The 25,676-nt window shown below is 43.5% G+C and overlaps 1 protein-coding gene across 1 annotated transcript in view; it reads left to right on the forward strand.

Moving 5' to 3' along the window:
• LOC149447671 (piwi-like protein 1) overlaps window positions 1-25,676 on the forward strand; it is a gene marked incomplete at its 3' end in the record, with an annotated part of 53,629 nt that overhangs the window by 19,939 nt on the left and 8,014 nt on the right. The window contains exons 2-7 of the mRNA XM_089652240.1: window positions 6,824-7,289; window positions 7,509-7,634; window positions 9,270-9,481; window positions 9,567-9,688; window positions 17,372-17,452; window positions 22,105-22,302. Coding sequence (XP_089508366.1) covers window positions 6,824-7,289; window positions 7,509-7,634; window positions 9,270-9,481; window positions 9,567-9,688; window positions 17,372-17,452; window positions 22,105-22,302 — 1,205 coding nt within the window. The remainder of the gene's footprint in view (window positions 1-6,823; window positions 7,290-7,508; window positions 7,635-9,269; window positions 9,482-9,566; window positions 9,689-17,371; window positions 17,453-22,104; window positions 22,303-25,676) is intronic.

Below are 25,676 nucleotides of genomic sequence, written 5' to 3' on the forward strand. Positions count from 1 at the left end.
ATGAGCTGCCAATGGCTGACATCTAAGTTACACAGGGGAGTACCTTTATCCGCTTGTAACATCAGGAAATCGGTGATGGCCTTTCGCTGTTTGTAAAGGCGGTCTAACATATGTAGGGTTGAATTCCACCTTGTTGCAACGTCGCAGATCAGGCGATGCTGTGGAATTCCGTTCTGCCGCTGCAGCTCAAGGAGGGTGTGCTTTGCGGTGTAGGAATGGCTGAAATGCATGCAAAGTTTACGTGACATTTTAAGGATGTCTTGCAGTGGGATGGTGGATTTTAGGAACCGCTTGACAACCAGATTGAACACGTGAGCCATGCATGGCGCATGGCACAACCTTCCTTGACACAGAGCAGACACCATGTTCTTTCCGTTGTCGGTCAACATGGTTCCGATTTTCAGTTTGCGCGGAGACAGCCATCTGTCGATTTCTCTGTTCATTACACTCAGAAGTTCCTCCCCTGTGTGACTACGTTCGCCAAGGCATACCAGGTGCAGCACAGCGTGACACCGTTGCGCCCTGCACATGTGATATGCCGGTCGGGTAATGGGACTTGGCACGGGGGTGGCGGCTGAGGACACGGAGGAAGAAGAGGTGGTAGAGGCGGACATCTTTGCTGGACCAAGGACGTGCAAACGTGGAGGCAAAAGCGGCGTGACCTGTCCAAGTTGCTGGTGCGGCTGCGCCGGCACCACGTTCACCCAGTGGGCCGTAAATGACATGTACTGTCCCTGACCGTAGTTACAGCTCCACACGTCGGCGCTGCCGTGCACTTTGGCAGAGACCGACATGCTCAAAGACTGGCCCACCATCTCTTCTACATGTGAATGCAGGGCTGGCACTGCCTTTTTGGCGAAGAAATGCCGGCTTGGCACTCTCCACCGCGGCTCGGCACAAGCCATCATTTCTCGGAAAGGTGCTGAGTCCACCACTTGGAAAGGGAAGGACTGCAGCACCAGCAACTTGGACAGGAGGACGTTCAGCTTCTGCACCGTCGGGTGCGTGCTCGCAAACTGTTGTCTCTTGGAAACGGATTCCAAGAAAGACTGCTGACGGAATCCGTGAAGAGGAGTAGCAGGAGAAGGAGCATCTGAACGAGCGGAAGATGCCAACGAGCGACAACTCCCCTCAGCAGAGGTGTTGGAGCCTTGACTGGCTGATAGAGGGCGATTGACGTCGGGTGACGGAGCAAGTAACGGAGCGGGTGATGGAGCGGGGGCTGGGGCAGGCAGAACCGCTGTATCTTTATCACGGTTTTCCCAGGCCACTGAATGGCGACGCTGCATATGCTGACGCAACGCTGTAGTCCCAACATGGGCCCCCTGGCCACGCTTGAATTTCTGGCCACATAGTCGACATACGGCTACGTTTACTTCCTCGGGCGGCTTGACGAAAAATTGCCACACCGCCGAGTAGGAAACTTTGCTCCCGCTACTCCTCACTGGCTGACTGCAACTTCCTCCGTGCACACCGGCACCACTACTGGCCGTGGTGGTAGGCTGCAGTGGAGCTGGTGCTCTACTCCGTGGCCGTTTGCCTCCACTGACACTGCTGCGACCCTGCTGCCTCCTGGGCAACCCACCGACTGTTTTGCTCGCTGCCAAGCTGGCACCCTCTTCTCCTGATGATGCGGAAGCAATAGCCTGATGACGACGAGGCTGCCAAGTGCGATCAGCCTCATCATCATCAATTAGGGTCTCCGCCTCACTACTAGCCCCCTCGGCTGCGTGTGGGTCAGGAGACAGACCTGTCTCTAGACCGGCTACCGAGCCACTCTCCTCGCCAGTACTTCTTCGCCTGGCTGCTGAAGAGGCGGATGTCTCCCCCTGTTCCTGACCGCCCTCTGTTAGCTCTTCCTCACTGTACAGTGGGGCTGAGCCCACAGCATGCGATACTTCGCTTGGTGAGGGAACACCAAAGGACAGGGGCAGGTCGAGGACACGTGATTTCAGTGGGCTTGGTCCCGGGCCATGCCAACTAACGGTTGTGTCTGACGTACCCACCGACCGTTGGCTGTAGGTGTCAGAGGTGACCTGGGAAGAGGAAGACGACCGAGCCAACCAATCGATGACGGCAGGGTTGTCGGTGGAGACACGACCGCTGGATGACACCGGGAGCACTGGCCTCTGGCTGCGACTAGTTCTGCCTCGACCCCTTCCTCTGCTGCCACGTCTGTTCGCTCCTGAAACATTGCCTCCTCTGCCACTCCTCTGCGTGTTGTCTGACATACTCTTTTTAATTCAACGATTCTGTGTCCCTGAGTAACGATTCTGTGTCCCTGAGTAACGATTCTGTGTCCCTGAGTAACGATTCTGTGGCCCTAACTCTGTCCCTAATACAGACAGGTCTGTCTCTCTTGAATGACCGGAGGCTAATGGAGAATTCTAAGATGGCCGCAATTTATAGCTCCACCATTACACAGTGCTGGCTGCTGATTGGCTAATGCGATCACATGTCATGAATGAATGCATTATGGGTCAGCGCGCCTTGTCTGCGCGCCTTCCCAGAGATCCCCGCTCCGTCGCCACACATGTCGCCGCCATTTTTGGGAAAATGCGATTCGTGCATCCGAAGTTTGCTAATTTTCGGATTCGGCGCGAATCGAATTTTTCCTGATCTTCGAAACGAATTCCACTTCGCCATGTTCGATTCGCTCATCTCTAGTCAACACCTTCTGGTGAGTGGGAAATTCATATATTACTCACAAGTGGTGGAGAAGACCTTTCTGGACAAATGTGACACCCTTCTATTGGACTCTCATGCATTCACATTTTGTAACTGGTGACACCCTATATAGGACTCTTGCTATCTACATATACACATATATATTGGTTTTAGATGTCTTATGATACATATGTTTATTTTGAAACCATATTGAGCAAGGGCCCAGTTATGGTTTTGGTATTTAGAATGTGTTTTTACTTAACCATTAGCCGCCCGGCCAATGGCCGTTTGGCGGCTTCAATTGTGTCCCTGCATTCCGGGTGCACGCCATTTGGCGTGCTCCCGCACATGTGCCGTTTGCGCTAATGCAGAGTGGCGCAGCAGTGCGATCTGTCAGCGGCCGTGCACCTCGGACACGGCCGATGACAGATCCGAGTACCGGCTCCCGTTGCTGGTACCATGTGACCTGCTGTGACCAATCACAGCAGGTCACATGACAGTTGTATACAATGGATGGCTTCATTCATGATGCCATCCATTGTATACTAGTGCCTAGCTGTGAATGGTCACAGCTAATCACATGCACATGTCATGTGATTAGCTGTGACCAAATCACAGCTAAGCACAAAAAAAAAAAAAAAAAAAAGCTGAATGAATCGATTTCATTCAGGTAAATGCTTGCTTATAGCAAAGTAATTCTTTGCTATAAGCAAATTGTGTAAAAAAAAAAAAAAAAAAAAAAAAAAAAATACTGATCACTTCCCCAAAGTAGTACAATGTTACTATGGTAACATTGCACTACTTTGGTCAAAGTAAAATATGAAAAAAAAATCTTAAAATAAAAAAAAGTAATAAAAAATTAAATATAATAAAAAAATAAAAAAAAATTTAAAAAATATATATATATATATTTTTTTCATACTGTCACCAGTCAGTGTCCCTGTTCACCGCCATGCCAGTTATATGATGACGCTGTACTGCACTGGTGACAGTATGTAAAAAAAAAATAGTGAAAATAATTTTTTTAATTTTTTCATTTTCCGAAAAATTATGACAAAAAAATACAACTTCAAAAAACTCGCCATACCTCTTATGAAGTACGTCGGACTGTCTACTCTGCAAAAAGGGGTCATTTGGGGGATATCTGTACTGTTCTGACATTCTTGGACCTCAAGAAATTAGATTGGCTGTCAGTACTTCAGGATTGATCAATATTCAGATATATACCATAGTTTTTGAACTCTATAACTTTCCTACAAACTAAAAAATACATCCTAATTTGGGTTATTTTTACCAAAGACATGTAGCAGAATACATCTCGGCCTAAGTTTATGAAGAACAATTATTTATTTGTAAACTTTTATAACAGAAACAAAGAAAAATGTGTTTTTTTTCAAAATTTTTGGTCTTTTTTTGTTAATTTAGCAAAAAATAAAAACCCCAGCGGTGATTAAATACCACCAAAAGAAAGCTCTAGTTGTGTGAAGAAAATGATAAAATTTTAGTTTGGGTACAATGTTGTATGACCGCGCAATTGTCATTCAAAGTGTGAGAGCGCTGAAACCTGAAAACTGGCCTGGGCAGGAAGGTGTAAAATGGCACGGTATTAAAACGGTTAATAGGGGCAGCTGCCACCACTGCCTTTTGGCAGAATTTACAGCCTTATCACAGCATAGTAACTAATATAAGGATTCACAGGCGCCACGATAATGATTTTTTGATTCACCACATACAATTTTAAAGATCAAAACGATGATTGTATCTGCACCTTAGCAGTTCTGGTACATTCATTTTAGGAATAAACTCCTTCAAATAGGACTCTTGCAGGTTGCTGCTTGTGAGCTATAGAATGAATTGTCATACAGTTGTGTTCAAAATAATAGCAGTCAGACATCACTAACCTGATCAATCACTGTTTTTGGTGGAAATGATATTTCTACATGGCAAATAATTTACTAGCAGGTGTAGTAGAATAATAGAAATCCAACAGACCCAACAGTCATGACATGCATGCTGCTGATTCTGTGTCATTGAATCACTCATTGAAAGGGGCATGTTCAAAATAATAGCAGTGTGGAGTTCTATTAGTGAGGTCATTCATTCTTTGAAAAACAGGTGGCAATTATTGCCCTTATTTAAGGAAGGAAGGCAGCAAATGTTGTACATGCTGGTTACAGTGCATTTCTCTCTGACATTCTGAGGAAAATCGGTCATTCCAGACATTGTTCAGAAGAACAGCGTACCTTGATTAAAAAGTTGATTGGAGAGGGGAAAATATATAAAGAAGTGCAGAAAATGATTGGCTGCTCAGCTAAAATGATCGCAAATGCTTTAAAATGGCAACCAAAACCTGAAAGACGTGGAAGAAAGCAAAAAACTACCATTCAAATGGATAGAAGAATAGCCAAAATGGCGCGGACTCAGCCAACAATCGGCTCAAGGAAGATGAAAGAAGGTGTAAAGTTCCCTGTGAGTACTGTTACAATTAGAAGACGCCTATGTGAAGCCAAGCTATCTGCAAGAAGCCCCGCAAAGTCCCACTGTTGGAAAAAAGACGTGCTGAAGAGGTTACAATTTGCCAAAGAGCACATTGACTGGCCTACAGAGAAATGGCGCAACATTTTGTGGACTGATGAAAGTAAGATTGTTCTTTTTGGGTCTAGTGGCCGGAGACAGTTTGTCAGACGACCCCCAAACACTGAATTCAAGCCACAGTACACTGTGAAGACAGTGAAGCATGGTGGTGCAAGCATCATGATATGGGGATGTTTCTCATACTACGGTGTTGGGCCTATTTATCGCATACCAGGGATCATGGATCAGTTTGAATACATCAGAATACTTGAAGAGGTCATGCTGCCTTATGCTGAAGAGGAAATGCCCTTGAAATGGGTGTTCCAACAAGACAACGACCCCAAACACACCAGTAAACGTGCAACATCTTGGTTCCAGACCAACAAGATTGACGTTATGGAGTGGCCAGCCCAATCCCCGGATCTTAATTCAATAGAAAACTTGTGGGGTGACATCAAAAATGCCGTTTCTGAGGCAAAACCAAGAAATAGAGAAGAACTGTGGAATGTAGTCCAATCATCCTGGGCTGGAATACCTGATCACAGGGGCCAGAAGTTGGGTGACTTCATGCAACACAGATGTACAGCAGTTCTCAGAAACAGTGCGACTACAACCAAATATTCATTAAGTGATTCAAAGGAAAACAAAATCTTCAAACATTTTTCAGTTTATATAGTGAATGTTTGAGTTTGTAAAGAAGAATACAAACACTGCGATTTTTTTTTTTGGACCGTCTAATATTCACTTTTCTTCAATTTTTTTTTTTTTAGAGGAACAACACAAATGTGATCTATTTTTCTTCATGTTTTGATTTGGAATAGAATGTGTAATGTTCCCAATGCATTTGTGTGGATGGAAATAAAAGCTATTAGGATTTTGAGCTTTATTCACTTTTTTTTTTTTTTTCCCTCAACACACTGCTATTATTTTGAACACAACTGTATGTCAGAGATTTTCAAGCAACCAGGAACACCTCTGCACTTGGTTTCTTAAATTGGAGAAAATGCAGGCAGCACAGTGGCATAATGGTTTAACACTTCCACTTGGCAGTACTAGGGTCGTTGGTTCGAATCCCAACTACGGCACCACCTGTCTGGAGTTTGCGTGTTCTCCCTGTGCCCGCATGGGTTTCCTCTGTTTAGACATGCTGGTAGGTTAATTGGCCCTAGTATGTATATGTATGAATGTGAGTTGGGGACCTTAGATTGTACGCCCCTTGAGGGTTAGGGACTGATGTAAATGTACAATATATATGAAAAGTGCTGCATAAATTGATGGCGCTATATAAGTACCTGGGGGGAAAAAAAAAATTCTTTCACCCCATATGCTTTGCAAACAAAATAACCACATCTTGTGAAAGCTGGCTTTGAGTCTGGCTAAATGTAACTTTTCATATTAAGGGACAAATCTGCCATCTTGTGTAGCCAATGAGAATTGTAACTATTAACATTTTATTATGGCCCCTTTTGTGGGTACTACTTGATGCCTGATGATAAAATGAGTATTTAAATTTACTTTGTTAAAAATTCTGTTGCTCTTCAGAGAAGGAATTTTAATGGTTAATTTTTTTTTGTCTTTTCAGCCGCAGCCGCAGCCGCAGCCGCAGCAACAGCCACAGCAACAGCAACAGCCACAGCAATGGCCACGGCCGCAGCCACAGCAACAGCCACAGCAATGGCCACGGCCGCAGCCACAGCAACAGCCACAGCAATGGCCACGGCCGCAGCCACAGCCACAGCCACAGCCACAGCCACAGCAATGGCCACGGCCACAGCCACAGCCACAGCCACAGCAATGGCCACGGCCACAGCCACAGCAACAGCCACAGCAATGGCCACGGCCACAGCCACAGCCACAGCAACAGCCACAGCAATGGCCACGGCCACAGCCACAGCAACAGCCACAGCAAGAGCCACAGCCCCCACAGGCTGCAGCGTGGGCAGCAGCAAGACCTGCAGCTCCTCCAGAGCCATTACAGCCTGAGCCCCAGCTTGTTGGCAGGGGGCGCCAGAGGGGACCTCCATTAGGTGAACGGCCTCCAGCTGATGGTAAGCTTCTACACTTGCTTGTTTACAACAAAAATTCTCGAATGGAAAAATATAAAAAAAATTATACAAAAATGTATTTTATGACTTGATAACATCTGTCTTTTGGATGGGCTAACTATGTTCTAAAAGGCACAGAATCCGAAAAAAAAAAAAATCATGCTTGTAAAGTTATACTACAGCACCAAATGTGGACTAATTTAAATTGTGCATAAACCTCAGTTCTGCAGCTCTCTGCGGGATTTCAAGAGATATCACTCGGTGAACGAGGGGGCCGCAGACGGGATTTTCAGGACACTGGAGTGAACACTCGTCAGTCAATTGAGCATGTCAAAGCATCCAAAACAGGTACCTGCAGTTGCAGATTGCTCTTATAGGCCCATAGCACTCTGAAATATAAAAGATAAATTTTTTTTTTTCTCCCCCGAGTCTGGATGTGCATGCTGGGACTTGTGTTCCACAATACAATAGTGAGGGGTGTTATAAACTGTATACTTTGTGGAAGTCAAAGTTTACAAAGTAAACCTATTGCAGCATTTTTTTTTTCTTCATGTTAGAGACAGCTTTATTAAAGTGTTTCTAAAGACTCAAGTTTTTTACCTTCATGCATGGCATGTATGAAGGTAAAAAAAAAAAAAACCTTGTGTGCAGCAGCCCTCCCTAATACTCACCTAAGGCCCCCCTCGAACCAGCAATACGCACTGGATATAGATATATTATTTATAAGATTAATAATGTATATTACTATATATATATTTTATTTTTATATTTTTATTTAATATTTATTTATTTCAAATGTAGTCAGTCACATTTGAATAGTTGATTTAATAATCCTATCTATACTATATGTGACCATCCTTAGGCAGAACTGTTAGTTTTCAATTAAATGCACCCCCTGGTTTATATAAACATTAAAGCGGAACTATACTCGCCTCAGTTCCAGCAATACGGCATCCCAATTCTCCCTGCCCGGCCACTGACATCTTAGAGCAGCCGACTTCTGGGTCTCAATCGCCATTCGCTGTCATTGGCCAGACGTGGATGATGTTACTCATGTCGGGGAGAACAGTCAAATTTGGCATTGCCGAATTTGTACAGTGAGCTGCAGTTGTTTCGGCCTCATGCACATAGGATGTTAAAAGAAAACTCTCCTAAAAGCTGTTGTCCTGGCAGCAGCTTTATTTGCAGAAAAAATGGCGCTTGTAAAAAGTATCTAATGCTTTTACAAGCGTTTAGCCGCTTCAAGCGTTTTTTCTGAAAAAATGCTGCTGCTCCTGTTTTTTCCTGCTGGTAAATGCTACTGCTACTAAGAGTTTCTAAAAGTATGTGCGCATGGATACATAGCGTAACATAAAGGTCCGTTTGGAAGCCGGAAAACCACATGACGCCCCTTAAAGTGGCTGCAACACACCCTGTGTGCATGAGGCCTTGCAGCCAAGGAAGCTGCTTCTGTTTGATCTGCAACTACCATGGTGCTGCACATGTGATCAGTTATGACTCCAGCCATTTGATGGTTTGACAGTTTTTGGTTAAGGACACAAGCAAATGTGACAATTTAGCAATCCCGGCATTCTAGCAATGTAACTGTTTTTTTTAAACCGTTAAAATCGATGGGTTTAGGTCCACTTTATGATTTACTGCAGTTCAGAGGCACTGGGCTTCAGCAAAATGGCAGCCTCCAGCAAGAAGAAACAGGAGCAATGCTGGAGGCAATTTACAGCACACACTAATTTTGGTAGCATTATTAAGAACATTATTTTTTTATCACGTTGTTGTGGGTAAAGTTCCACTTTAATGTCCAGGATGCGAATATTTCAGGAATGAGAATACTTTTAACCATCCAGAACATTGTAGTGAACATGGTCTTGGAGACTGTATTGGACATGGCCTAATTCATCATCTGGTCCCAGTAGATTCACAGTATGGTTGTAGACTTTGCTCCCCCGAATTTTGTGTTCAGTGATTAATGAATTTGCCTTTTAGGTGTTTCTGGCGAGCCAATCCAGCTTGTCACCAACCACATCAAACTGGTCTCCCGACCACAATGGGTCTTATTCCAGTACCACATTGACTTCAATCCTCCCATGGAGTCACGGCGCTTGAGATCAGCCTTGCTATACCAGCATGAAGAAACCATCGGGAAAGCACGTGCCTTTGATGGTACCATCTTATTTTTACCAAAAAAGCTCAATAAGGTATGGGATGAGGAACTTCTAACTGATTTTAATTTGTATTTTGACATTAGACTTTACCTTGATATTTGTGTACTTCTGATTGAAGGTTACAGAACTGTTCAGCCAAACCCGGAGTGGAGAGAACGTGAAAGTGACAATTACTCTGACAAATGAGTTGCCGCCAACTTCACCCACCTGCTTTCAGTTTTACAACATCATATTCAGGAGGTCTGATCATCAAAACAAACCATGAGTACAAATCTTGAGCTTTCTCTCTTCTTTCTTCCCATATGGAAGAAGAAAATTATATTTGAAAATTTTTAAAATATTCTTCCCAAATACATCGCCATATATTTGAAATGCTAAATTTTTGGCCATATTCAATATATATAGATATATTGCTATTTCAGCTGTATTTAGCCATCAACACGTGCAACCATTAAAGTATAACTAAAGGCTAAACTTTTTTTTTTTTTTGGATAGAGTGAAGAGACATTGGACCATTAAGTTTTTATTGCCGTCTGTGCCCCCATTTGGGGAGATTCCCCCTTTTTTATTTGTCATGCTCATCAGTGAAAAGAGAACCCCATATTTTAGGTTGTCACCAGAAAAGTAAGAGGCAAACTCTTCCAATGGGGACACTAGTTCTGACCACCTGGTGATCCCCAAGGAATTCCCTTGATTTGCAGGGATTTCCTCTCAATTCTTGTTTGACAGAAAGTGAAGGGAAGTCTCTGCAATGGGACAATCTGACGGGGGTTATAACCCTCCCTTGCTCTATCCTAAATACGTTTCTTCATAAATGTAGGCCAAACTGTGTTCTGCTACATGTCTTTGCTAAGAAACAAATCCCAATACATGTAAATTAATTGGTTATGTGAAAGTTATAGCATCTACAAATGAGTGTGTGTATATATTTGAATTTTTATTTATTTTTATACTAGTAATGCCGGCAATCAGTGACTTATATCGGGACTGCCGGGGGCATTCTGACACTGGATGGCAACTAACTGCCACTGACATCCCCAGTGACACTAATTCAGCAATCAATGTTAATGAAAATCACTGACACTGTACTAACGACACTGGGCAGGAAGGGGTTAACATCTGGGGCAATCAAAGGGTTAACTGTGTGGTGTATTTGTTTACTATGGAGACATGCTGCTCTATTTCTTTGTTGTGCAGGGAAATACAAAGCAGCATGTCCTTGTTTACACACAGCTCTCTCCCCTGTCAGCTTTCCCTGGGAATCGTTGGCCAGGAACTGGTGATTGATATCTCCAGTCTCCAACAGCGGCACTGTTAGGGTGGTGGGCGAGCGGTTAAATGTTGCTGGTTTTTTTGGGGTGTTTTTTTTTTTTTTTTTTCTTTTTTCTGTGCCGATTTCTCCTCTTCCCACAGCCATCTGGTGCAGTTAACCTCAGCCTTTGGTTATGTTTTCTGACCACACCATGTTGAACCACATTGTGGTATGAGTGTAGAAGTGACCCTCGGGCATTGACCTTCACTTGAGTGCATTCTGAACTGGTTTTGATTAAATTAACTGGCAGAATGCTTTCCATTTCGAACAGTTTAGCATTACCTTTGTGCTGTCTCTGAAGACTGTGTGTAGTTTTTTTTTTTTTTTTTTTTTTTTTTTTTTAATAAATATATTAGGCTATTCAGATCTGGCACCAAAAGCTTCCTCATTTCAGTAGTTGGACACACATTTGTACTTCCCACAGACTTGCTGTGGAAAGGGTTAATGCTGTGGCACTGAGATAGCTGATTATGATCCAGAGAGCATCCAGCTGTCCAGATTCCCTAATTACTCTAGGCCTAGCCTCCTGAGCCTGTATATTGCTTGCTGACCCTGCAGCTACAGCATGCCTGATTCTAAGCTGGGTGGGAGGAGGAATAGTTCTGGTGTACCCCTGCCATTCTGTTCACTAATGGGTCAGGGTTTGCTTGTAGCTTTCCCCTGAAATGGCGATGCCCGGTCCCTGGGATCATGTTGTACTCTGACAAAGTCTATTCCCTACTCAGCCCTCCCTGGTTCTGTCTGGTGGTGTTGGGCCTGCTCCCCTCTCAGAAGAGGTTTTTACTGCAGTATTGCAGGACCTTGCTGCAGATTACCCAGTTAATATTGACCCTGACCAGGCCAAAAATGCTGTAGACTCTGCCTGATCTGCCTGCAGCCTTAACCACTTCTGACTCTGCAGCCACAGTGAGTCTGTGCTGCTCTTTCTGTACCTGTGTTCTCTTTTTAAGGCTCCGCCTAGCATCTGGTTCTGGTGTGGTTCTATGCTAGACCATGGCTGAATGGGTCAAATTCCTTGTCTGATACTGCCCTTAACATAGACCTGGCTATAAAATTTCACTGTGAAGGACTTGGCCTCCCATCTTCTGTTTTACATTAGTCTTTTGTCAGTACATCTTAAGGGCCCTGTGGCTAAAGAGCTGGACTGCAGAAGTGTTTGTTCCACATGGCCTTCAATGTCTCTTCAGGTCAACGTTGGATGCTCTCATCAAAGATATTGCATCCCTGATGACTGGGTGCAAGAGGTGGTGTCCCAGGGTTAAAAACTGAAGTTTTGATCCCTGCCTTCTCCTCTTTCTAACTTCCAACCTTTGTGTTTCCTCAGAGCCTGGCCAATCTACATCGGGCACTCTATGAACTATTGCACTTAGAGACCATTGCTCCAGTCCCTGATGGAATAGTTTTATTTTTTTTCCTAACTGTACGTTGTTCCCAAACCCAAAGTGTGCTTTGTCCCTATCCTGCACTTGAAGACTTTTGAATGCTCACATTTGTAAGATGGAATCAACGTCCACTTTTGTTGCTTGTCTTCCTCAGGGGGGCTTTGTGGCCTCAGTGAACATAAAGGATGCCTACTTTTATGTAACTGTCTCTTCAGTACATTAACACTTCGTGTTTGGCAGTGGGTCCTGTACACTACCAGTTCAAAGCCCTTCTATTCGGTCTGTCCTCTGCACCTCGGGGTTCACCTCATAGTCTTAGCCATCTTACACTTGCGTTGTCCTGATAGTGGGCTACCTGGACCAGCTCCTTTTTCAGGTTAGTCTGTGAGGGCTTTGGAGAAAGTGTTCCTGACTGTCCTGATGTTACAGGGATTCAGGTAGATCCTGAACTTCCAGAGGTCATTGCTTGATTTAGTAAGACACCACGGTGGAGGAGTACATTAATTGTAAGGGAAGATCAAGATGTTCCACTGAGACAATAGGTAGTGCGACTCCTGTCTTGGGCAGAGCATCCTGTTCCATTTCTGTCAGCTGTGTATATGCCTGACTTGGATAACTGGCAGATTTTCTCAGTCAGCAGCATTTGGCACCTAGAGATGCGCCAAGACCTATTTCACAGGTTAGGGATGCTAAATGTTGAATCTGGAGGACTGGAGGTCCACAACAAATTGGGATAAGTTTGTATTTAGGACCAGAGATCCACTGGGGGAAGCAACAGATGCCATCCTGATTATGTAGGATCAGTTCAATCTGCCATATGCCTTTCCTCCCCTAAAGCTTCCTCAATTGCTTTTAAGGACCTCAGTGGAGTTTCTTATTGCTCCAGATTGACCCAGAAGAGTGTGGGATGCTAACCTGGTAAGATATCTCAGACTGGCTGTGGGCTCTGTCAGATTGTCTGGATATGCTGTCCCAAACCAAATTATTACCCTGCTTCTCAATTGTTGGCTTTGATGGCATGCTTGTTTCAAGGGACAGTGGCATCTGAGTGTGTTCTCCGATAAGGTCTCTCATTGGACATATATGTGGACCTAACTGTATATCATCTATTTGGACACAGGCACAATTATACTTTTTTTCAGGTATTTACCAACACATATTCAAGCTATAGTTCTATAATGAATATGAGCTGAAAGTGCACACTCTCAGATTTAATTTGAGGGTATGTACATCCAAATTTAAAGGAAGGGTTTACGAATTACAGCTCTTAAGAGTAGCCGTCCCCCCTTTTTCAAGGGACCAAAAGTAATTGAACAAATGAATATAATCATAAATAAAATGTTAATTTGTAATATTTTGTTGAGAATCCTTTATTGGCAATGACTTCCTGAAGTCTGGAACCCATGGTTATTACCAGAGACTGGGTTTCCTCCTTTCTGATGCTTTCCAGGCTCAAACTGCAGCTGTCTTCAGTTGCTCGTTGTTTGTGGGTCTTTCTGCCTTTAGTTTTGCCTTCAGCAAGTGAAATGCATGCTCTATTGGGTTGAGACCAGGTGATTGACTCGGCCATTGCAGAATATTCCACTTGTTTTCCTTCAAATGCTCCTGGGTTGCTTTTGCATCATTGTCCATCTGTACTGTTTTGGATCATTGTCCATCTGTACTGTGAAGCGCCGTCCAATCAACTTTGCTGCATTTGCCTGAATCTGTGCTGACATATCTCTAAACACTGCAGAATTCATCCGGCTGCTTCTGTCTTCTGTCACATCCTCAATAAACACCAATGACCCAGTGCCACTCGAATCCATGCATGCCCATGCCATCACACTGCCTCCACCATGTTTTACAGATGACGTTGTGTGCTTTGGATCACGGGCTGTTCCAAGCCTTCTCCACACTTTTTTTTTTTTTCTCCTTCCCGTCGTTCTGGTACAGATTAATCTTCGTTTCATTGTCCAAAGAATGCTTTTCCAGAACTGGTCTGGCTTTTTTAGATTTTTTTTTTTTGGCAAAGTCTAATCTGGCTTTTCTATTCTTCAGGCTTATGAATGGGTTGCTTCTTGTGGTGAACCCTCTGTATTTGCTCTCGTGAAGTCTTCTCTTGATTTTAGACTTTGACAATGATACGCTCACCTCCTAGAGAGTGTCCTTCACTTGTCTTGATGTTGTGAATGGGGTTTTCTTTACCATAGAAAGGATTCTGCAATCATCCACCACTGTTGTCTTCTGTGGATGTCCATGCCTTTTTATGTTGCTGAGCTCACCAGTGCGTTCCTCTTTCCTCAGAATGTACCAGACTGTTTATTTGGCCACGCATAATTGTGCTGCTATCTCTCTGATGGATTTATTTCATTTTTGAAGCCTTACAATGGCCACTTGCATGGACAGCTCCTTTGAACGCATGATGTAGGTTCGCAGCAATAGATTCCAAATGCAAATACCACACTTAGAATCAACTCCAGACCTTTTACCTGCTTAATTGAAGAAGAAATAATGAAGTAGCCCACACCTGGCCATAAAACAGCTTTTGATTCAATTGTCCAATTACTTTTGGTCCCTTGAAAAAGGAGTGATGGCTATTCTTAAGAGCTGTAATTCCTAAACCCTTCCTCCAATTTGGATGTACATACCCTAAAATAAAACCTAAGTGTGCACTTTCAGCCCATAGCCATTATATATATATATAACTATATCTTTAATATGTTTTTTGGTAAATACCTGGAAAAAAATCTAAAATTGTGCCTGTGTCCAAATATATATGGACCTAACTGTACTTTTGCTTTGTGTGAGTCCATGGACCTTCATCCCAGGAGTTTCTGTGGGATGGATCTTTTTTTTTTTTTCTCCTGCTTGATCAGGACCTGAGTAGCTTCTAGGATCTCTGCTCTTACCATTCAGTTCCAAAAGCTGTTTTCTACTCTCTGATCAAGACTTTAGTGTAAGGGATCTTTCATGTGGCTTCCCTTCTGCCTCCATGAGATTTGAATCTGGTCCTCTTGGTGACATTCCTTTTTCTGCTTTCACCCATAAGGTAGTTTTTTCCTTGTAGGTATCTCCTTGGCTAAACAAGTGTTTCAACTGGCAGCTTTATCTTGCAAGGAACCCTTTTTTGTTCCTGAATAGGAAGAAGGTGGTGTTGGCCTAGGCCTCCCTTCTTTCTTAGGATGGTTTCTACCTTTCACCTTAGAGCGGTAGTAAACCGCAGGTAAAAAGCAAAAACAAAAAAATCCCCTGGAAGGAAATGTCAATGTGCTAGCATGCATCGCATACTTGCACATTATGAAGGACTTGGCCTTAAAACGAAGCCTTCCAGTGGCACACTGTCAGCGCTGCAGAGACTTCAATCTTCACCAACCTTCCTTCCTTTTGTGTTTTTGTGAGCTCTGACCGTCTGACTGGACGGGTTGTGATGTCACTCCCGTGCATACGCTCAAGAGCACCCTGGCTTTTCATTCCACTATTTCTATGCAGCTGAAGCACATCATCATTCAGACACATGGTCTCAAGGCTTGGGTCCCCCCTTTTCCAGTTAGGCTCACTCCACTAGGGCTGTAAACTCTTCTTGGGCATTGGGCCTCAGTTTCCCCAGAATGTAGGAATGCCACCTGGTCTTCTGTTCTCTGTTTTACCAAGTGGACATTTTTGTCCCATCACCTTTGGTGTAAGGTCCTTAAAGTTGTTCTTTAAGCTACAGGCTGTCCCTTCTTCCTGTTCTTTTTGGGACTGGGTGTTTTGGTGTTTTTTTTTTTTTTTTTTTTGTTTTTTTGATTTTTTATATTTTGCCCACCACTCATTAGAACTGGTTTTGGATATGAGAAAGTATGATTTTTGTACACTCCAATAAAATCCTTTTCTCAGATTGCATTGAGAGGCACAGGCATCATCCCTCTGTGTTTGTAATCATGGCCTTAACAGCTTTGCTACTGAACTGAACCAGGCTGAAAGTAAGAGTATAGCTGGCTTACAGGTTTTGTTGTGTGGGTTTTTTTTGTTTTTTTAATTTTTTTTTCAATTGTTATGTTTTTGTTTTTATGCTTGCAAGTGTATAATCCTCTAAGAAAAAGCAGGAAGAACTAGAAACTCCCACAAAATTCCAGCCAAAAGAGTCAGAACAATTCACACAATCACATCATTTAAAAGCAATTTGAGCAAGGACCCAACAAGTGGTACAAGTTTGGTAATATAAATGGCAGGTCCAAAACTCAAATCCTCACAATAAATCGATACCTATAGAGGTGGGAAAAGGATAAATGAGACCATAGGATGTCTAATATACCTATCTATTTTAAAAAGAGATCCACATACCATCTTAAATTCATACCAACTGGACTTCTAGTACCTAGTGTGAAAATCCACCAAACACCACTCTAACAACTTGCAGTGGAAATCACCGCCACAAAGACATTTTTAACCCTTTTTATTCCACAGGAGGATAAGGAATTGCATATTGTCTGCATGTACAAGTTTAAAATGTCTAGAGACCTGAGATATATTTATTTCCTCCATTATAATGCTTCCCAATCCTAATGTGGAGAAACCTGGATGTGACTTCAACCTGTTATTGAGTGCACTGCATGCGTGATACAATATCTTCAATGCCATCCAGGTCTACTATGGGACAGGTTCATATATCCACATTTGTAAAACAAACCCCCCCTCCCCCCCCCCACCCCCGCAAAACATGTGCAAAAAGCACTGCAGAAATGGTACCTGGTGCTTCCAAGTATAGAGCAGCATGTCCTCCTTTTAGGTGGCAGTTTTTTAGGCCTAAGTCTCATGATTGAGGGATTAAATCACGGTTATCACCACCCCCGAGTAATTTGGTGCCATGTTTGAAAAAGGAAAGAATGGCACGGGAGCAGAGAAAAGTGAAAAAAATTAAATGGGGGGGGGGGGGGGGGGATATATATTAAAATTAGCTGTAGTGATTGTAAAGGTTGGAATCAGGGGCGGACTGACAACTCATGGGGCCCCCGGGCAATAGGGGATCAATGGGCCCCTGTGTCCTTGCCCACACTCAAAAAAGCCTATAAAAAAGGTACCAGGGTCATTTCATGGAGCCCACTACTGACCCCAGGCCCTCGGGCAATGCCAGAGTTTCCAAATGGTCAGTCCGCCCCTGGTTGGAATAATCCTTGACAAGGCTGCATGTACAATAAGAAACTTGTGTTGTGTGTTTCTCAGTAAAAACATTACCTTTTTTCACTAATGTGGAATTCATTTTTGCAGACTGCTCAAGATTATGAACATGACACAGATTGGACGCAACTACTACAACCCCAGTGATGCTACAGAAATCGCAGCACATCGGTATAAAAATAGTCTAGGTTTTTTTTCAATAGCATTGTATATCTCTGAGCAAGGTACAGCTGTCTTAAAAGTACACTCATGAAATGTATTGGGATTCCATGCTGGAGCCTCACCAGGTCCCCATCCCTGCTATGTGTGTCCCTTCTTCGGGGGGCCGCCGCCGCCCCCTGAAAATGCCACCCTAGGCAAATGCATTGTTTGCCTTTTGGTAAATACACCACAGGCTGTGCATAGTAACCAATCGGCTTCTAGGTTTTATTGTCAAAGTTTAATTGTAGAAGCCAAATGATTACTGTGCACAGATGCACCAGATTCTGTGTGCACCAGTTTTTGTAAATCTCTCCCAATGTGTCCATGCAGATAATGTCACAGAGCTCAGCTCTGAGGCCTTTCTACCCTTGCCACTTCTGTACGCTTCGTGGTATCACTGTATCCCCTGCACTGCCTGCCTCACCTCTTTTTGTAATGCCTTCTAAATGAAACCTACCATAAAGTTAAATACTCACTGTTTTGTGTGGGCTTCCATGCACCACAATGAAAGAGAAAATGGACATGTGCCTTTTTTTTTTTTTTTTTCTCTACAGTGCAGCACACCACGATAGTTGTGGTACACTGAAAAGCATGTGCTTTGTGTGCTGGCAAGGTGCATTGAGGTACCACTGAAAAATAATGGCTCCGTGTCATGCTTTATGCTAACCTACTCATTTTACCACTTGTTACCACAAGGCACATTTAAATTCAGTCTAAGAGGAAAACTTAGGCTGTTTGTTTCTGACTTCTGTTTCTGGAAAATGCTAGCTGCCTGACGGCTATCTTAGTACTCTAGTATTAAAGCCCAACTCTGTACAATTTTTAAAAAATTCATCTGAGCCCCAGGCAGGATTAAAAACGATACACTATATTGCCAAAAGTATTGGGGTATTAGGCCAGCCCTCCAAATCATTGGATTCAGGTGTTCCAATCACCTCCCATGAACACAGGTGTATACAATCAAGCACCTAGGCATGCAGACTGCTTCTACAAACATTTTGTGTAAGAATGGGTCGCTCTCAGGAGCTCAGTGAATTCAAGCGTGGTCCCGTGATAGGTTGCCACCTGTACAGTGAGTCCATCCGTGACATTTCCCTGCTACCAAGTATTCCATGGTCAACTGTTAGTGGGATTATAACAAAGTGGAAGCAACTGGGAACAGCACTCAGCCACGAAGTAGTAGGCCACGTAAAATGACAGAGCGGGGTCAGCGCATGCTGAAGCATACAGTGCGCAGAAATCGCCAACTGTCTGAAGAGTCAATAGCGAAAGACCTCCAAACTTCATGTGGCCTTCAGTTTAGCAGAACAGTGTGTACAGAGCTTCATGGAATGGGTTTCCATGGCCGAGCAGCTGCATCCAAGCCTTACATCACCAAGTGCAATGCAAAGCATTGAATTCAGTGGTGTAAAGCATGCCACCACTGGACTCCTAGAGCAGTGGAGACGTGTTCTCTGGAGTGATGAATCGCGCTTCTGTCTAGTAATCCGATGGACATGTCTGGGGTTTGATAGTTTCCAAAACGGTACTTGTCTCAATGCATTGTGCCAAGTGTAAAGTTTGGTGGAGGGGGGATTATGGTGTGGAGTTGATTTTCAGGTGTTTGGCTTGGCCGCTTAGTTCCAGTGAAGGGAACTCTTAAGGCGTCAGCATACCAAGACCTTTTGGACAATTTCATGCTCCCAACTTTGTGGGAACAATTTGGGGATGGACCCTTCCTGTTCCAACATGACTGCACACAAGTGCACAAAGCAAGGTCCATAAAGACATGGATGAGCAAGTTTCGGGTGAAGGAGCTTGATTGGCCTGCAGAGTCCTGACCTCAACCCAATAGAACACCTTTGGGATGAATTAGAGCCAAGACTGCGAGCCAGGCCTTCTCGTCCGACATCCGTGCCTGTCCTCACAAATGTGCTTCTAGAAAAATTGGTCAAACATTCCCATAGACACCCTCCTAAACCTTGTGGACAGTCTTCCCAGAAGAGTTGAAGCTGTTGTTATAGCCGCAATGGGTGGGCCAAGTCATTAAAGTTCATGTGCTTGTAAAGGCAGGTGTCCCAATACTTTTGGGGATATAGTGTATATAAAAGGTACTCCAGCTACAATACTCACCTTTTTTAATTTGGAGTTGTTCACAGTATTTCTATTCTGCTAGATTATCCTAGCCTTCCAGGTTGAATAAGACTGAGGACAGTCAATGAATGAATGGGCGTCATGCTCTGCCCCTAAGGGAGCAAGCATGTCCTGTGACCATACCCCATGCATTTACAGCAAAAGTTGCTTTTGTATATTTTATCTTTTAATGTTGTGGACAGATCGATTAGGGCCTCTATGTATTTCAAGCCCTAAGTTAGTCAGACTGTTTCTTTTAAGTCACTCCATAGCATGAGATTTAAGGCAAACTTGTCAGCCATTATAAATGCTTTGTGAACAGGAATGGTGGGTGAAGGTTAGTTCCAGAAATCAGCCAAAGATGATGGGAAGCAGATTGCACTCAAAATGGCCATAGATTGGTTCCGGGCCTGAGCTGGAAAAACACCTTTGCTTTGTGTGTGCTTTGGCTTACATTGAAGTCAGTGATAATGCATCAAAATTCACATCCACGTGCAATGCAAAGTGCTTTTTGTTGCAGCTTGACAGGGTTTGGATGCCTTTCTTTTGATTAAAAAAAAAAAACCAAAAAAAACTTGGTGACGAAAATGCATCAAAAGGAAAGGTGTCTTTCCAAGTGTATCTTGTTTCTACCTAAAACCATGAAAGCAGGTGCATGGAGGTGCCCTTTAGGCTTCTAGATGTTCCTTGCCACAACCTGGGGTGTACTCCATGTACAGTTAGGTCCATATATATTTGGACACCGGCACAATTTTAGATTTTTTCAGGTATTTATCAAAACATATTCAGGCTATAGTTATATAATGGATATGGGCTGAAAGTGCACACTCTCAGGTTTAATTTGAGGGTATTTACATCCAAATTGGAGGAAGGGTTTAGGAATTACAGCTTTTAAGAGTAGCCATCCCCCCCTTTTTTTCAAGGGGCTAAAAGTAATTGGACAGTTGAATCAAAAGCTGTTTCATGGCCAGGTGTGGGCTACTCCTTCGTTATTTCTAAATCAATTAAGCAGGTAAAATTTAATTGATTCTAAGTGTGGTATTTGGAATCTATTGCTGCTCCTTCATGCATTTAAAGGAGCTGTTCATGCAAGTGAAACAGACCATTGTAAGGCTTCAAAAATAAAACAAATCCATCAGAGCGATGGCAGCAATATTAGGAGTGGCCAGATCAACTGTTTGGTACATGCTGAGGAAATAACGCACTGGTGAGCTCAGCAACCTAAAAAGGCATGGACGTCTATGGAAGACAACAGTGATGGATGATCACAGGATCCTCTCTATGGTAAATAACCCATTCAGAACATCCAAACAAGTGAAGTACACTCTCGAGGTGGGCGTATCATTGTCAGCCTACAATCAAGGGAAGACTTCATGAGAGCAAATAGAGGGTTCACCACAAGGTGCAAACCATTCATAAGCCTGAAGAATAGAAAAGTCAGATTAGACTTTGCTAAAAAAAATCTGAAAAAGCCAGACCCGTTCTGGAAAACCATTCTTTGGACAATGAAACGAAGATTAATCTGCACCAGAACGACGGCAAGAAAAAAGTGTGGAGAAGGCTTGGAACAGCCCATGATCCAAAGCACACAACGTCATCTGTAAAACATGGTGGAGGCAGTGTGATGGCATGGCTTCCAGTGGCACTGGGTCATTGGTGTTTGATGCGACAGAAGCAGCTGGATGAATTCTGCAGTGTTTACAGATATACTGTCAGCCCAGATTCAGCCAAAGACAGCAATGTTGATTGGATGGCGCGTCACAGTACAGATGCACAGTGATCCAAAACACACTGCAAAAGCAACCCAGGAGCTTTTGAAGGAAAAGTGGAATATTCTGCAATGGCCGAGTCAATCACCTGATCTCAACCCAATGGAACATGCATTTCACTTGCTGAAGGCAAAAAAAAAAAAGGGCAGAAAGACCCACAAACAAAGAACTGAAGACCACTGCAGTTAGAGCCTGGCAAAGCATCAGAAAGGTGGAAACCCAGTCATTGGTATTGTCCATGGGTTCCAGACTTCAGGCAGTCATTACCAGTAAAGGATTCTCAACAAAATATTAAAAATGAACATTTTATTGATTATATTCATTCATTTGTCCAATTACTTTTGAGCCCCTGCAAATGGGACTGTATATAAAAATGGTTTGCAGTTCCTAAAATTTCTACTTGATATTTATGTTCAACCCCTTGAATTAAAGCTGGAAGTCTGCACTTTACATTCATTTGGATTGTTTTGTTCTGGTGGCATACAGAGCCAAAAAGAAAATTGTGCCTGTGTCCAAATATATATGGTCCTAATTGTCCATTGTACATATTGGTGCTCTGACAGTATGTGCTCAATCTTCCAGGTAGAGTGATGTTAGGCTCTGGTGATAAGGAATAGTTGTGAGGGAGGACATATTGATGCTAGACTTCTTAGATGTTGGGCATTAAAATAACTTCATATCACACAAACCTAATGTGTGGTGTGTGTGTTTTTTTTTTTTTTTTTGTTTTTTTTTACTTAGCCTGACTATCTGGCCTGGGTTTGCAACCTCCATCCTGCAGTATGAAACCAGCATTATGCTGAATATCGACATCAGCCATAAAGTACTGAGGCACGACACCGTTCACGACGTTATGGACCATCTATTTAATACGTGTGGGTCGAGGTCCTTTCCGGGTCTATGTGCTAATGAAGTAGTTGGGCAGATTGTGCTTACCAAGTAAGATTAACTGATTCACATAGGAGAATTTGACTGTGAAAGTTGGAATTTGTGCGAATTAAAGCAGAACTCCAGTGGAAAAAAAAGTTGTTTTCTGTACCAGGTGGGCAGTGACCCCATTGCATGGATCAATTCATTTTTTTTTCTAGGGGTGACAACTAAGCTCCTACTTGCCTGACCCAACGAATTTATGAAAAAACATGCTCCCCCATGGTTCAGTGGTGGACTGATCCGGTCTGTTGAGCTCTCATTGGGCGTGCTGATGTCTGGAACCGTCCATTTACAAGACCGCTGGATTGTGGAGGAGCAGAAGCTGAAAGGACCAGTCTTGTGCAACAAGGATCTGCGGGTCAGGTGAGAGTATATCTTTGGTGTTCTATCCCCTAGAACAAAATGAGCATTTACCCCATGCAGTGCCGGCACAGCCCTACTACACGGGCAAAACATTTTTTACTGGATTTCTACTTTTAAGGTTTTGTGCATTTTCAGAGATACCTACACATCTTCCAGGAAGCACTCAACCATTTGCTTTTGCATGAGGGTCTTTGGCCTGATGTCTCCTTTTGAGGCAGTACCACACACCCAAGTGGTGTGGAAGTGGCTTTTATCCATCAAGAGAGCAAAAAGTGTTGTGCTGTTCAAAGGGAAGCGGTCTTCTCTCTAACCTGGGTAGAACTAAACTACACTGTCTGGGGTGCACAATCCATATGTAGAAAATGTTCAAGTAACAAGCTGTGTAATATCTACTAAACCCTGTCTTTGTTACATATATACCTTTTTGTCTAATAAGCTTCTTTCTAAAGGAGCAGTTGCAATTTTGTGGGGGAAAAACCCCACAGGGAGTTCTCCTCATCAGTAGGAAATCTGAGAGTGTGAACTCTAGCCTAGCCCCACCAGATAATGCAGATAAATAATGTACTTTCTGCCTATATTGCAGTGACTGCCTCTGAAATTCCTTTTATAGTACATGTAATCCCACCTCAGCTTTTATGTTCAGCAAGCTTCCTTCTTTACAACTCTTCTATCATAGCCATGTCAGCTTCTATTTAGCAGCTTTACAGATATCAGGTGACTCCTCGGCAGTGATTTGGGTGACCATACCCAGACCACTACAGGTCCAGGGCAGTGGCCTTAACATCAGAACTGACCCTGTCTCTGAGGACCCTCTTAATAAATTATCTGAATAGCTGGAGGGGACTTTCCATCAGTTGCTGGGATTGGTAAGTCAGGGGTATAGCTCTATCAGAGAGCCCAGGGTGCTGCCGTTCCAGTCTCCCAGGGGTCAATGGTGGGCACAGGGACTATGCCTTTTTGTAGATCACAGGATGCAGCAGGAGTCGCAGCCACTGTCAAGTTCACTTTTGTGCTTTGGGAGTTACAGCCGCCACCCATGTTCACATTTAGTCCTGGGCTTCTCCATTTTATAGGAGCAAGCTTGGCTTTGCAGGGGGGTTACTGCATTTGCCATTTTTTTTTTTTTTTAGTCTGTTGGGTACAAAGTCGGCTGGCAGTCCTCTAATTGCTGCCTTGTACTACATGGAACATTGATCCTTTAGACATTCTGGGCTCCCACTGCCTACATTGACTGGTCACAGAAGGCATACCCCCTTCCTGCTCTGCAGGTCGTTACTTGCCATGTGGGGTTTTTTCTTACTACACATAGTGGAATGTAAGCTGGCAAGGCACACAGACCCATTACCCTAGCATCTATGATCCACTAACACCTCTGAGAGGTCTGTAGCATTTCTCCCAATGGTCCTGATTCTGTTGGTCCTGCCCACTGCCCCCAGTCTGAGTTGCTACCACCTTCTGAGGTCTCCCTGGCGTCTTCTGGCAAACCCCCATCCTTGCTGTCTTTCCAGAGAGGAAATTTCATGCAGTGTCTTATTTTATTTTAAGGCTGTCTGCCATGTTAATGGCCTCAGTTTGCAGGGTGCACAACCAGCTTCTTCTGCCTCTCATCCAGAGGCCATCTCTGATTCTCCTCTTGCAGCTTTAATACTCCCTGAAGAAAAGGGTTTTCTTATCTGGTTCAGAGGACTCTGCACAGGAGGATACTGAATCAGCTGATATCTCTTCCAAGGTGAAAGCTACTATCTGTATCTTTATTGACACAGTATGAACTTGTTTTGCTTTTGGAGCATCCTTGGTCAACCCAACAAAAGGTCACCAGCCTAGCTTCCTTTAAAAAAAGACTCAGCCAACAAAAGCATTCCTTGTTCCAGAGAGCCTAGCTGGAATGGTGACTGGCATCATCCAAAAAAGCACTTTGCTCAGCAATGTCCTTTTTGTGGTGGAGTTCCTGAATTAATGAATGGTCCCAATATTTAAGGGCCAGTTCACACTACATTTCAGTGTGCTATTTTTCTGCATCCAAAATGCACAGAAAGTAGGTGATATGGTTGTCAATGTCATAGTTCACATCATTGCTTGCAGTTACAGTGCATTCCAGATGCAGAATAAAAAAGTAGCACAGGCTGCATTTTTACCTGCACAGATCTGTACTGGAATGCGGTAAAATGCATCCAAAACACACTGGAAAGCACATGTCCCTATTTAAATTGAAGAAAGAGGGGAAAAATTAACCAGAACACATAACTGCACCAGAATGCGGCAAAAACACACATACAGAAACGTATCTGGACTGTGTTTTGATAGTGTGAACCGAAACGAAAGGTTAAAAGCCCTGTGTTTTCTCTGGCTGGTCCTGGTATGCAACCTGGCATTGCTACCATGTTTGTCTTCCGGACCTTCTCTGTCTGGTCCAAGGGAATGGCCCAAAACCCTGGATGCATTATGGGTCCCTCTTTCCATCAGTTGGAGCTCTTGCTCACACTACTGCATAAACTCTCTGGTAAATTTCCTTAGATGAACCTCCTTGTTACATATGCAAAGGATTCTTTGGCTAAAGTGTTGGTCTACAGAGCTTCCTTGCAGATGCCTTTTTTATGGGTATTGTCTACTTGATGACTTCTGGACACTTACAGCTGGGAAGTCACAGGGGTAAGAATCTCTTGCTGCAGAAGAAGAAAGGAAAAGCCCCTACTGGCAGTCGCCCTACTCTGGATCTACAGATTCTCAAGTTCTTTGGATTCAAATATTCTGTATAGAGTGTGCCAGATCAGTCATAGTTTCCCTCTAGTGGAGGTCCTTCTTAAACCTGTGGACATCAAAGATGTCTACTTACATATTCCCCCCCGCCCCCCCAATTTGTTACCCTTCTGTTTGGCCTGTCCTCAGCACCTTGGGTTTTCACAAAGTTGTTTTGGTTCCTAAGGGTATTAGTCAGGGCATCTCCATCCTGCAGAATATGTAAAGGTTTGGATGGATTCTAAATTTCCAAAAGTTAGCACTTTAACTGGTCCACCACTTTT

This window comes from Staurois parvus, unplaced genomic scaffold (assembly GCF_062004578.1).
Source record: "Staurois parvus isolate SC_StPar_1 unplaced genomic scaffold, SC_StPar_1.0 ptg000677l, whole genome shotgun sequence".
Lineage (NCBI taxonomy): Eukaryota > Metazoa > Chordata > Amphibia > Anura > Ranidae > Staurois > Staurois parvus.